Source organism: Hippopotamus amphibius, chromosome 13 (assembly GCF_030028045.1).
Source record: "Hippopotamus amphibius kiboko isolate mHipAmp2 chromosome 13, mHipAmp2.hap2, whole genome shotgun sequence".
Lineage (NCBI taxonomy): Eukaryota > Metazoa > Chordata > Mammalia > Artiodactyla > Hippopotamidae > Hippopotamus > Hippopotamus amphibius.
Window position 1 is genome coordinate 6,532,643 of NC_080198.1, and position 14,019 is coordinate 6,546,661.

Genomic DNA, 14,019 nt, shown 5'->3' on the forward strand with positions numbered 1-14,019 from the left:
TTCTTTCTTACTCTGTGTGGATTTTTATTGCTTTTCTTGGGTTTTGGTGGGATTGCAGTGAAGGAACCCAGGTAAGTGCTCTGTGTACCCACAAGCCTGTGAGCGTGGTTCATGGTGGAGATCTTGGCCCTCTTCAGGCACCCTGGGGAGATGAGGGCAGGTCACGTATCTGCAGCAGGTTGTGTGTGTGCTGGCTTGCAGGTGACCCTGTGGAAGGAGTCAGTCGACGGGCAGTGGGTGTGCATCAGTGACGTCAACAGGGGCCAGGGTTCCGTGCCCACTTCCGTCGCAGAGAGCCAGCAGAACGAGCAGTGACGAGGCCGGCGGGGCCTGGCCTCCACCCGCTCCCTCCAGGACTGCCCCCTTCTGGGCCCACTGACCAAACAGCTGGGAGGAAGAATGCCTGCCTCCCGCGAGATCACGTTCCCGGGAGTCGTAACAAATGCAGCCAGATTTATCATCTGCCTTAACATGATTTGATATGGTTTGTAAGTAACTATCCAGCTGAACACACATTCGTTCTGAGAGAAAAACTACAACTAACCTTCAGATGTATCATTTTAAAATATTTTTGGTCATTTTATGTATCATGGGGGGGGGGATTGTTTCCAGAGTAATTAAATAAATTCATATTGCTTATAATTCTCCCTGCACTTTTCTAATCCCTCCCTACAAAGCTCATTTTAACTCTTGTTGATCAGTGTCCTTCAGTAGCGTTGACCAAGACCCCAGTCCCCCTGGGCCTCGCTGAGTGCCACCCACAGAGCTAACCTGTCACGGTGTAAGAGTCCCTGTGACTTACCCAGTTTATGCTGAAGGCACCATACAAAGCTGTGCAAGAGGAGCCCTAAGCAGACATCCTCTGCTGTCGACTGAGACTGATAAAGTCTGCCCTGCACATACACACACGGTAGGCTCAACCACATCCCAAGAGTTACCAGACTGACCCGGTAAGTCGGCACAACTCACCTAGTTTACTGCCCAGTCAGTGGAAGGAGAGGCTCGCTCACCCGGAACCGAGGGTCACCTCTCAGCACAGGCCCCAGGACCCTGACCTGAATCAGCAGTCACAACACTAGCTGAGACCTCGCGAGCACCATGCACTTGGAGCTTTCACACGTGAAGCAACACAGCAAACCTGTGTAGGCGCGTACCCCCAACTTACTGGTGAGGAAACTGACAAGAAGGTCAAGCACTGCCCTGGGCTGTCCACCACCACGTTCTAAAGCCAGCTTGGCATCCTGATCCGTCTTCAGCTGGGAAGTCGGTACTCTCAAGGGTAGACTCAGGCAGCAAGTGTGGGGGCTCCACAAGGAGCCGTCATCGAGGAGTGGAGCTCACGCCGGCCCTTTCAGGCCACTCTCTGCAGGAGGTTGTGTACACAGGTCAGTGTGGACCCCCCCTCTACCTGTTCTTCCTGCATTTCTCAGCAGCAGAAGCCCTGTTTTGAAATAAATCTTAGATCATGACATATAAAATGGAAAAAAGTGGAACTACATTGGTTGACGTGAGGATGGAGAGGCCTAGCCCACTCAGCCTGCTAAATCATACCGCAGAATCTAAGCCTTCAGAGAACAGGGAAATGGCTGCTTCTTTCCTTTTGTTATTCAGATATGAAAGAAAGGCCAAGAAAGCACCTTTGCCTAGGCTTCTTAGTGGACACAAACTACAGCTTATAAATCTATACCTAGTGAAAATATCTTTTTTAAAAAAGGTAAAACAGAGTTCCCTAGTGATTACCATTCTGGGCTTTTACTGCCATAGCCCAGCTTCGGTCCATGATCAGTGAACTGAGATACAGCAAGCCACATGCCACAGCCAAAAAAAAAAAAAAGGTGCAATAAAGATTTTTCAAGTAAAGACTGAAAGAATAAATTACCAGCAGAGCTGCAGTACTACCAGCTAAAAATCTGAATCTATACCAAGGAAAAAGGAACACCACAAATATTAAATTTCTAAGCAAACAGAAAACTTTCTTTAATTCCTTTAATCTCTCTAAAAATACTGACTATCCAAAGTATATTGTGGGGCTTTGAGCATATAGAAATAAAATGTGTAACACTAAGCACAAATAATGGAAGTAGGGAAATCAAAGTATTCTGTTTCAAGGGTCTTACTGTATATATGAAGGAATATCATGTGTTCAAGGTTGGTTGTGGTGAAGTTGTTTGTAAATCCTAGGCCAACCACTAAAAGAATGAAGCTAAGAATATAGCTAATAAGTCAACAGTCATTAACATTATACCATAAAAAAAAAAAAAAGTCCAAAAATGGGCATGGAAAGAGAAAAAAAGGAACAGAAACAGATGGGTCAAAAATAAAACAGATGGTGGGTTTAAACCAAACTATACAGGTTCTTACAATTAAATATAAATGATCTAAACATTCCAAATAAAAGGTCCCTGGTCAAAAGAGATTATCAGAATGGAATTTAAGAAGCCAAACCCACAACTATATTGTGTTTATACAAAACCTACTTTAAACATAAACACACAGATTAAAACAGTGGAAATTATTTAGAAATAGACTATATGCACACTAGTCAAAAGAAAGCTGAAGTATCTAGGTTAATATGAGGTAAAGTTGACTCAACAGCAAGATAGTCAAAAGAAAGCTGAAGTATCTAGGTTAATATGAGGTAAAGTTGACTCAACAGCAAGAAATATCAGATAAAGTGGACTTCAGAATAAGAAATACTTATAAGAGATAAAAAGGGGCATAATAATAAAAGGGACAGTCATCAAGTAGGCAACAATCCTAAATATGTATGCCTCAAAAGGAGAGCTTCAAAATACGTAAAAAACTCACAGCACTGAAGAGAAATCACTCCCGATTCCAGCTGGAGATCTCAACACTCCTCTTCCAGTAGTAGAACAAGGAGACCCCTGAAAACACTAACATGGAATACATAAGCAAACCTATCAATCAATGTGACCTAACTGGCACTCATAGAATATTCTACTCAACAACACTTAAACATTCAGGTACATCTGGAGTATTCATCAAGATAGACTAATATCTGGACCCTAAAAGAAACTTTAACAAATCTAAAAGAATTAAAATCACCTAGAACGTATTCTCAGACTGTAAAGGAAGTCAACTAGAAATAAATAATAGCATATTTGGAAAATCCTCAAATATTTGGAAATTGAAGAAATATGTACACATCCAAATAACTCACATGTCAAAAAAATCACAATAGTTACCTACAGAGGAAAGAATAAACAGTGAATGGGACAGGAATGGAAGATAATACTCTCTGCATGTACCTTGTCTTACACTATTGACTTTGGAACCACGTCATGTTTAATAATTAACAAAGGGGGAAAATCCCTAAAAACTGAAAAAAACAAATGGATATAATTTTAGTTATATATCAAACCCATGGCATAACCACACAGAGAAAATAAATATTTCGGTGTTTTAACTGTACATGCCTAATAAGCTGCATTTAGTAGTTTTATGGTTTGCAGTAATCGTAGTGGTCTTGTTTGAAAGTATTATGTTGATACTGTAAGATAGAGCAAGATAAAGGTAATTTTGTTAATGCAATTATAAACCAAGATTATTAAATTTGTTTGCTTTATCTTAAGTATAAAGCACAAGAAGTGAAAGTACTGTGACCTTAAGACCCTTGGAAATAACAATATTAACTCATGACCTACTTTCCTCATTCTAAAAAGTATGTTTTTCTCATCTCTGCACTAAAAAAGCCTAGAAGCAATATTAGTAGTTAGCATCCAGATTGTGGTCTTTAAAATCCACTTCCCACTCAAAGAAACCAAAACTTCTTAGACAAATGGCAAATTAAGGTCAGAAGCAGGAAGGTGACACACAAGATGATCCCAGTTTCTTAATGAGACAGAAAACAATGAAACTATTACAAATGACAGGGTTGTGTCAAAAGTACACAGGAATCAACTCATCAAATTTGGAAGTATCAAAAACAAGACTATAATGCATTGAAACACTTACATTTAACAAACTTGAAGATTAGCAAGTAGAAAAAAAATCATGTATTTGCTTGCCTTTCCTGTACAAACTGCATATCAAGGTGATAAAATAATTGCTAAAGAAAAAAATGTTACTAAACGTAGAAAGGAACAATAGAAAAGAAAATCGCCACTTGTAATCCCTAGTAAACAATGGATATAGACTGTAATCCCTCGTAAATAACAGACATACACAACAGCCATCCATGGTAGGTAACTCCACTAAGTGAAAAGCTGGTGGGGGGACTTCAGGGTCACATGACAACACTTAACCGCACAGATAAATCTTAACTCTTAAAACATCAGTAACAATGGAGCCACCACAATTTGTATGCCTTGGAATGGGGCATAGTAGGAAGTACATAATGCCAGCAATTAGATATGCTTGCTTGCCAAAAAGTAAAAGTTGAATCCGAATGAAACTCCATCTTCAGGTGTAACTACCACTTTACAGAAAGCTTGGGAAGGGGCGACCAAGTTAAGCTATCCCACAGGGTGGGAAATTTTACAGAATAACCTATTTTTTTAAATAAATGACCTGGAAAGAAAGACGAGGTGCAGGTAAGGGGGCTGCTGGAGACTGAGACAGTGTGTTTCATCTGATAAAGATATGTACTGAAGCTTTTAAGGCTGAAATTACGTGACTGCTAGGATTTGCTTTTAAAACATTCCCTCCAAAGGAAAAACAGGATGGTGGATAGAGAGCATCTTGCTTCATGTATCTCTCTAACAACTGTCGAAACTGATGATGGAGGCTTGGAGACTCACTGTAACACCCTCTCTGCTTTCTTGGTATGTTTCCAATTTTCCAGAATAAGAAGTTCAAATATATATGGAGAGAGAGTTTATCTTACATACAGCCAAATTTTCTGCTGGAAACATTATTTTCTAATCAGAAAGGAACGGCCTGAGATGCTTGTTAAAATACAGATTCTTGGGCCCCCGTGCAGACTTACAGGATCAGGCTCAGAAGATGAGGCATAAACAAGTCTGCTTTCTTACTGCTTCCCCGGTGAACCCACTGCAGCCCCGCACAAGTCTGCACCCAGCAGTTGAGATGAGATGACCCTGCAGGCCTCACGCTGAGATCCTATGGCTCTTAGCGATCCTCAGATGAAGGGCACGCTACCTGCAGCTCTGAGAACAGTTTTAGCACAGCGGTGGAGGTGGGGGGGTCAAGCTACAGAGTTTGGAGGGGCCAGCACCCAGTAAGGAACAGGATACAAGGACAGGAAATTCTGCCTGGACACGGTAGCATGAGGGGACCAGGGCATCAACAGACCTTTCCGGGGTTAGAGGCCTGGGCATATTTTAAGGCTGAAGGCAGGAGCTGTTGGAGAGAGAAATTGAAGATAAGAGACCGGTATTTGGAGCTCCAGCCCTACCATGGCAGGAGAACAGGGAAGCCCCAGTGGGAGAGGCTGGAATGAGAGAGCACGTGGCTAAGGTTATGCAAGTTTTAACCATGACACCCATGATTATCTGGAACTCATCCAGTGCAGGAGCCGTGAGCCACAGGTACCTCCTGAGCACTGGAAATGCAGCTGGTCTGAAATGAAATGTGCTGTGATCATATAATGCACACTACACGTTGAAGATTTAGTAAAAAGAAACGCAGTGCCTAAAATCTAAATCAGTTTACATTGATTACATGTCAAATGGATAGTAGTTTGGATATATTAGATAAAAGCATATTATTAAAATTGCTTTTATCTGTTTCTTTTTGATTTCCTCCATGTGACCCCTAAGGAGTTTTTAAATGCATAGCTGGCATGATACTTCGATGCTGTTCTACAAGTTATGGAAACCAGAACGAGGAGAAAAAAGAGTGCCTGCCAAAGAGCCTTATCTCAAAAACTAAAAACTGTTTCTATTACCCCAAAATCTACTTGATTCAAACCACGGTTTGGGCAAATTCATGAAAAAACTGCTTTCTCGGGACATAATGTTGACAAGGGCTGCAGGGATATAAATAAGTAACAGCAACCCTAAGAAGTGTCCTGGTGTAGGTCATCGAATGAGACTTGGAAAATGGGACCACTTTCAAGAAGACGATTACGAGAGGTAAGTTTTACTCACAAGTTTACCAACACAAAACAAAAACGAAGCACATGAAAAATGCTCCAAATACCACTACTACACCAAACTACCACCAGAAACCACCTCCTATGGTCAAGATAACCATCAAAAGAACTAAACATAGTACAGAGAGGGCATGGAGAAAGGGGAACCCTCCAGTGCATTTCTGGAAATGCACAATGCGAGAAGCCAAAGTGGGCAACACGACAGAGGTTCCTTCATCAAGGAAAAAAAAAGGTCCATAGGATCCGTAAATCACACTCCTCTGCTGGGGGCGGGGTTCCCCATCTGCAGCCTCCTGCCTTAAGGTCACCCCATTTCCAAGGACAACCCCTCAGCACAGCACTTCGGCAGGGGTTCGGATATATCTGGGGGGTGCAGGCGAAGGAAGAAGGAGCCGTGGGAGGCAAGCCCTTGGGAGTGTGTGCTGGCACAGGCCACTCTATAGACAGCCCGGGAACACGATGGGCCCTAAGGCTCTGGTCGCCCCAGGAACCAGACTTGGCCATGAAGAAATCCTGCCGCCTTGTGGCCGTTTCCTGTCACTACAACTTTCAAACCGTGGCTAAGGGAACCTGCTCTTCACAGGAGCTGAGGGGCTGTCAATAAATAACACCTACGCGAAGAAATGTCCTGGGCTAGGTCCTCAAACGAGAATTCAAACACAAGCCGACTTCCAAGACGCCGATTTCAAGAGGTCAATTCCACTCACACTTTACCAACAGGGGTGGGAAAAAATGCCCATGAAAAGATGCTCCAAATCGCAGCTTCACAGAGACACAGGCATCAAAACTACAACCTGCTACCATCTTGCAGGGCTCACAACGGCCTCCATCAAGAACTCTGCAAGCAATAAGTACTGGAGAGGGCGAGCTGAAGAGGGAAGCCTCCAATGCCATTGCTGGGAATGTAAATTGGTAACAGCCACCTGGAGAGCACTCCAGAGGTTCCTTCATCAACTCAAAACAGAGCTACCATAGGATCCGTAAATTGCCCTCTGGGGACTCTATCCAAAGAAAATCATCCTTTGAAAAGACATTGGGGGGGGGCGGGGCGGGGCAGAAACTTCCTGGTGGTCCAGTGGTTAAGACGTTGCCTTCCAACACAGGGGGTGCAGGTTCCATCCCTGGCTGGGGAGCTAAGATCCCACATGCCTTGGAACAAAAAGACCAATACATAAAACAGAACCAATACTGTAACAAATTCAATAAAGACTTTAAAAATGAAAAAAAGAAAAGACATCAGCACCCCAGTGTTCACGGCAGCACTGGTTACAACACCCAAGACCCGGAAGCCACCAAAAAGTCAATCCACCGATTGGTGGGTAAAGAAGATGGGGTACGTATATCCAAGATGATATTCCTCAGCCATGAAAAAGAATGAAGTAATGCCACTGGCACCAACAAGGATGGACCTAGACAGCATCGTACTAAGGGAACTAAGACAATAACCACTATCATATGATAGCGCTTACAGGTGGAATCTAAATCTTGATACAAAAAATCCATTGACAGGACAAAAACAGACTCACAAACCTAGGAAACAAACCATGAATGGTTACCACAGGGAAAACTTGGGCGGCACAGAAAGCGATTAGGAGGTTGGGATTCACAATACAAACCACGACATGGAAAATAAAGAATATAAGAATACTCTTGCTGTGCCCACCCCCCCGCCCCGCAAAAAACACAACGCTGTACATCAACTATACTCCAGTACAAACTAAAAGCTTAATTTAGAAAATACTGCCTGCACTATTCCCGTCAAGCCTCAGCGACCTGGGCAGCTGCCACAACCCTAAGAAGGCCTGGGTCCAAAGGCTAGACTGTGCTGGGGCTGAGGTGCCGGGCCGGTTGTGCCACCAAGGACCCGGCTTGGCCTCCAGCGCCTCATCCCCCATAGATGGGACCACAACCTTTAGATCCAGGAGACCCTCTTGCAGCGAAGCCAAGCCCAGGGGACCCAACAAACGGTGGATCCTCCGGGCTGCAAGACCTCTGAAAAGTCCTGCCTGGTCTCCATGGCCTCTGAAAGTGGGGTCCCACCTCAAGGCTCCTTCCTTAGAGTCCCCCCACTTATCAAGGACAACCCCCCAGGATAGCATTTCGGCAGGGGGTGCGATGGATCCGGGGCCTACAGGGTAACCAAGAAGGACTAAGGAGACACAAGCCCTCAGGGCTTTCGCTGGCCATTGCCACTCTAATGAACAACCAAGGACCAGGACTTGCCCTGAGGCTCTGCTGACCCTGGGGCACCAGAGTGGGGCGTGAAGGAACGCTGCCACCTTGTGGCCATTTCCTGTAACTACAACTTTTACACTGGTATTTCGGGGTATTTAATATTCCCAAGGGCTGCAGGGTTTTAAGTACATAACACCCACCCTAAGAAATGTCCTGGGGTAGGTCATCGCATGAGAATTCAAAACCGGGCAGACTGTCAAGAAGCCAATGTAAACAGGCAAATTTTACTCATACAGTTTACCAAAAAAAAAAGCCCATGAAAATGTGCTCCAAATCGGTAATACTCACAGAAGTGCAAATCAATACCACAGCTAGGTACCACCTCGCACGGGTGAGAAGGGCCTGCATGGAAAACTCTACAAACAGTAAATACTGGAGAGGGCAAGCAGAAAACGGAACCCTCCAATGCCATTTGTAGGAATGTGAATTGGTAACAGCCACCGTGGAGAACACTATAGAGGTTCCTCCAGCAGCTAACAATAAAGCTACCAAAGGATCTATGAATCGCACTCCGCTTCTGGTAGGGTCCCCCATCTCCAGCCTCCTTCCTTAAATTCACTCCACTTACAAAGAACAACAACTCACCATAGACGATTAGCAGGGGTTCAGATATATCTGGGGGTTGCAGGGGAAGAAGTAGGAGCCGTGAGAGGCAAGCCCTGCTGAGCGTGAACAGGCACATTCAACTCTAATGACAACCCAGGAACATGAGATGCCCTAAGGTTCGGGTCGGCACAGGAACCAGACTTGGGCATGGAGAAATCCTGCCCCCCTCGTGGCGGTTTTCTGACACTACAGCTTTCACGCTGGCGCTTAGGGGCACTTGATACTCACAGGGGCTGAGGGGCTGGAAATAAAGAACACCTACCCTAAGAAACTTTGGGGGTATGTCATCGAATGAGAATTCAAAAACGGACCAACTTGCAAGAAGCCAATTTCAATAGGTAAATTTTACATTGTTTACCAAACGCTTAAAAACACACACACACAAAAGCCCATGGCAAGATGCTCCAAATCACTACTTGTCAGGAAAATGCAAATCAAAACCACAACCAAGCACCACCTCACACGGGCCACAATGGCCTCCGTCAAAAACTCTGCAAACAATCAACGCGGAAGAGGGCAAGCAGAAAAGGGAAGCCTCCAACGCCACTGGTGGGAATGTAAAATGGTAGCAGCCACCGCGAAGAACAGTACAGAGGTTCCTGCAGCAACTAAAAACAGAGCTACCAGAGGATCCCTGAAGCACCCTCCAGGGCCTCTATGCAAAGGAAATCAGCATTTCCAAAAGACACTGGCACCCCAGCATTCACAGAAGCACTGTTTACAGCACCCAAGACCCGGAAGCCACCAAAATGTCAACCCACTGATAGGGGGAGGGGGAGTCGCTGCGTATATCCAAGATGATATTACTCAGCCATAAAAAAGAATGAAGTAATGCCACTGGCACCAACAAGGATGGACCTAGACAGCATCATGCTAAGGGAACTTAAGATAGAGAACGACAACTCTCATATGCTATCCCTTACACGTGGAATCTAAATCTTGATACAAAACATTCATTGACACAAACCTAGTAAACAAACCACCAATGGTTCCCACAGGGAAAAGCAGGGCGGCACAGAAAGCAATTAGAAGGTTAGGATTCACACTACAAACCACTACATGGAAAACAAAGAATCAACAACAACCCTGTGTACAGCCTCCCCTCAGAAAGGAACCCCAAAAATAGATAAATGTATTGTAATAAAAGAATACACTTGCTGTGCCCCTAAAACAAACACAACGTTGTACATCAACTATACGCCAATACAAACTAAAATTTTAATTTAAAGGAAAAGGCCTCAACTATTCCCCTTAGGTCTTGGTGACCTGGGCTGGTGTCACAACCGTATGCAGGCTTGGGTCCAAAAACTAGACTGTGCTGAGGCTGAGGGTGCGGGGGTGGTTGTGCCAGCAAAGGACCCCCTTGGCCTCCAGTGCCTGTTCCCCCATAGATGGGACCTCAATCTTTAGATCCAGGTGCCCCTCTTGCAGCTAAACCAAGGCTAGAGGATCCAACAAACAGTGGATCCTCCAGGCTGCAAGGCTTTCGACAAGTCCTCAGAGGCCTCCACAGCCTCTGATGGTGAGGTTCCCACCTCCAGCCTCCTTCCTTAGAGTCACCCCACTTACCAAGGACAAACCCCCAGCATAGCATTTCGGCAGGGGGTGGGATATATCCGAGACCTACAGGGTAACCAAGAAGGACTAATGAGACACAGGCCCTTGGGGGTTTGTGCTGGCGATTTCCACTCTAATTAAACAACCCAGGAACAGGACTTGCCCTAAGGCTCTGCTGGCCCCAGGAATCACAGTGGGGCTTGATGAAATCCTGCCACCTTGTGCCTGTTTCCTGTCACTACAACTTTCAACCTGGTGTTTCAGGGCACTTAATATTTCCAAGGGCTGCAGGTTTGTAAATAAGTAACACACACCCTAAGAAATGTTCTGGGGTCGGTCATCGCATGAGAATTAAAAAGCAGGCAGACTGTCAAGAAGCCAATGTAAAGAGGTAACTTTTACTCATACTGTTTACCAAAAAAAAAAAGCACATGAAAAGATGATCCAAATTGCTAATATTCACAAAAAATGCAACTCAAAACCCCAACCAGGTACCACCTGGCATGGGTGAGAAAAGCCTATGAATAGTAAATTCTGGAGAGGGCAAGCAGAAAAAGGAATCCTCCAACACCACTGGTGGGAATGGAAATTCATAACAGCCGCCTCGGAAAACAGTATAGAGGTTCATTCATCAACTAATAACAGAGCTACTAATAGGATCTATTAGTAATAAAGGATCCATCAATCACACTCCTCTGCTGGTGGGGTCCCCCATCTCCAGCCTCCTTCCTTAGAGTCACCCCACTTACAAACGACAACCTCTTGGGAAAGCAGTCTGGCAGGCGTTAGGATTTCTCTGGGGGTTGGAGAGTAAAGAAAAAGGACCAATGAGACACAAGTCCTTGGGTGTTTGTGCTCCCACATGCCACTGTAACTGACACCCCAGGAAGAGGAGTTGACCTAAGGTGCTAAGCGCTCCAGGAAGCAGAGTGGGGCATAAAGAAATCTTGCCACCTTGTGGCCATTTACTGTACCTACAGCTATCAAACAAGTGCTACAGGGCACTTAATATTGGCAAGGGCTGCAGCGTTGTAAATAAATAACACCCACGCCAGGAAATGGTCTGGGGTAGGTCATCAAATGAGAATTTAAAGACGGGCAGTTTCAAGAAGCCGATTTCAAGAGGTACATTTTACTCACACTTTTCACATTTAAAAAAAAAAAGCCAACGAAAAGAAACTCCAAATCACTTACTCAGAGAAATGCAAATGAAAACTACAACCAGCTAACACCTGAAATGTGTCAGAATGGCATGCATCAAAAACTCTACAAATAATAAATACCGCAGCCGGCGAGGAGAAAAGGGAACCCTGCAGCAGCATTGGTGGGAATGTAAATTGGTACTTGCCATGGTGGAAAAGAGCATAGAGGTTCCTTTATCAACTAAAAATCGTAAATTGCACTTCTCTGCTGGTGGGCTCCCCACCTCCAGCCTCGTTCCTTAGTGTCACCACACTTGCAAAGGACAACCCCTCAGCAATGCAGTCTGACAGGGGTTAGGATATATCTGGGAGTTGTAAGGTAAGGAAAAAGGACTAATGAGACACAAACCCTTGGGGGTTTGTTCTCACACATTACAGTGTAAATGACAACGCAGGAAGGGGAGTTGCCCTAAGGCTCTGCTCCCCACAAAACCAGAGTAGGGCATGAAGAAACCCTGCCTCCTTGTGGCCATTTCCTGTAACTACAACTTTGAAACAATTCCTTGAGGGTACTTAATATTCACAAGGGATGCAGGGTGATAAATAAATAACACCCACCCTAAGAAATATCCTGGTGGAGGGCATTGCATGAGAATTCAAAAAAGGGCAGATTTTAAAGCAGCCAATTTCAGTGGGTAAATTTTTACTTCCATTGTTTACAAAAAAACAAAAGCAAAAAAGAAAGGAAAAAAATGTCCATGAAAAGATGCTCAAATTGCTACTACTCAGCCAAATGCAAATCAAAACTACAAGGCTGAGTCAAGGATTATCTTCACTCGGGCTGTAGAATTGATAGAAGCTATAATATAACCAGAGTGTGGATAATTTTTGACTCACACTTGTACAACCAGGTACCACCTGGAATGTGTCAGAATGACATGCATCAAAAACTCTACAAACAATAAATACTGGAGAGGACAAGAAGAAAAGGGAACCCTCCAATGCCACTGGTGAGACTGTAAATTGGTAACAGCCACCGTGGTGTGCTGGGCGCTCCCCCAGAACAAAGCAACACTAGGGCCCAGAGGACATAACTCAACTAGAAAGGAATGCAGTTGGATCCTGCCGTTACCTTTATGTGTCCATTAACCCTGAAGCCTCTCTTGCATGGTTCCTGCATAAATCTGTTACTATGTAAGTCACGCCTAACTCTGTAACTTAGCAATGGCCCAGAGGCCACAGAAGGGGAAGTACCCAATCAGGTTATATGCTCCTTTGCTTGTTACCTTATTTGGGAGACAAAAAATTCCAATGTATAGGAGTTTAACTAAAGTATATAAGTGGGTGTCCCACTGTGTTCAGGGTTCAGCCTTTGGATATGAATCCACTGAGCCTGTGCCAACACAAATAAACACTACTTCCTGCATACAGCCTCAGTGTCTTGCTTCACTCTGTAAAATCCCACAACGTTTCAGAACAGTATAGAGGTTCCTTCATCAAATAAAAATAGAGCTACCATAGGATCCATAAATCACATGTCTCTGCTGGTGGGTGCCCCATCTGCAGCCTCCTTCTTTAGAATCACCCCACTGGCAAAGGACAGCCCCTCAGCAAAGCACTTTGGCAGGGGTTAGGGTATATCTGTGGGTTGCAGGGTAAGTAAGAAGGAGTAATGAGACACATGCCCTTGTGTGCTTGTGCTGGCACATTCCACTCTAACTGACAACCCAGGAACAGGACATTAGACACTGCCATAGGAAAGATCAGTAAGTCTGAAGACAGCAATAGAAACTCTGCAAATTGAAGCAGAGAGAGAAAAATACAGAAGACCAAAACAAGCAAAGAAACAACAACAGGCAACTGTGACTAAGTGGTCTAAAATAGGTGTAAGTCCAAAGGAGACAGAAAAAATACGTTTCAAGAAACTGCTAAAATTCTTCCAAATTGGACTAAAACTATAACTCTATAGATTCTAGAAAAGCAAAGAACCCCACGCAGAAGAAAATATACACATACATACACAAACACACACACACACTATAATGAAACTGAAAATTTAAAAGAAAAATTATAAAAGCAGACAGAGGAAAAGAGATATATTACATACACAGAAGCAAATGTTAGAATGGCAGCCAACTTCTCATCAGATATTATGCAAACCATTAAAATATTAATGTCTTTGAAGTGCTGAAGGAAAAAACCATCAGCTTAGAATTCTATACCTAGTGAAAATTGTTTTATTTAAAGGTGAATAAAGTATTCTTCAGTTAAAAACTGGAAGAATGAATTTCCAGCAGAGCTACAATACAAGAAATGTCAAAGGATGTTCTACAGGCAGAGGAAAATAATACCAGGTGTAAATCTGATTCTATACCAAGGAATAAAGAACACCAGAAATATTAA

The 14,019-nt window shown here is 44.0% G+C and overlaps 1 protein-coding gene across 3 annotated transcripts in view; it reads left to right on the forward strand.

Annotated features, from left to right (window-relative positions):
* The window catches only part of SEC13 (SEC13 homolog, nuclear pore and COPII coat complex component), a 41,018-nt gene extending 40,376 nt beyond the window's left edge, over nucleotides 1-642 (forward strand). For all 3 annotated transcript variants that reach the window (XM_057705188.1, XM_057705189.1, XM_057705187.1), the window contains one exon: nucleotides 202-642. In XM_057705188.1, the coding sequence (XP_057561171.1) occupies nucleotides 202-315 (114 nt within the window). In that variant the 3' untranslated portion in view covers nucleotides 316-642. The remainder of the gene's footprint in view (nucleotides 1-201) is intronic.
* The last annotated feature ends 13,377 nt before the right edge of the window (nucleotides 643-14,019 follow it).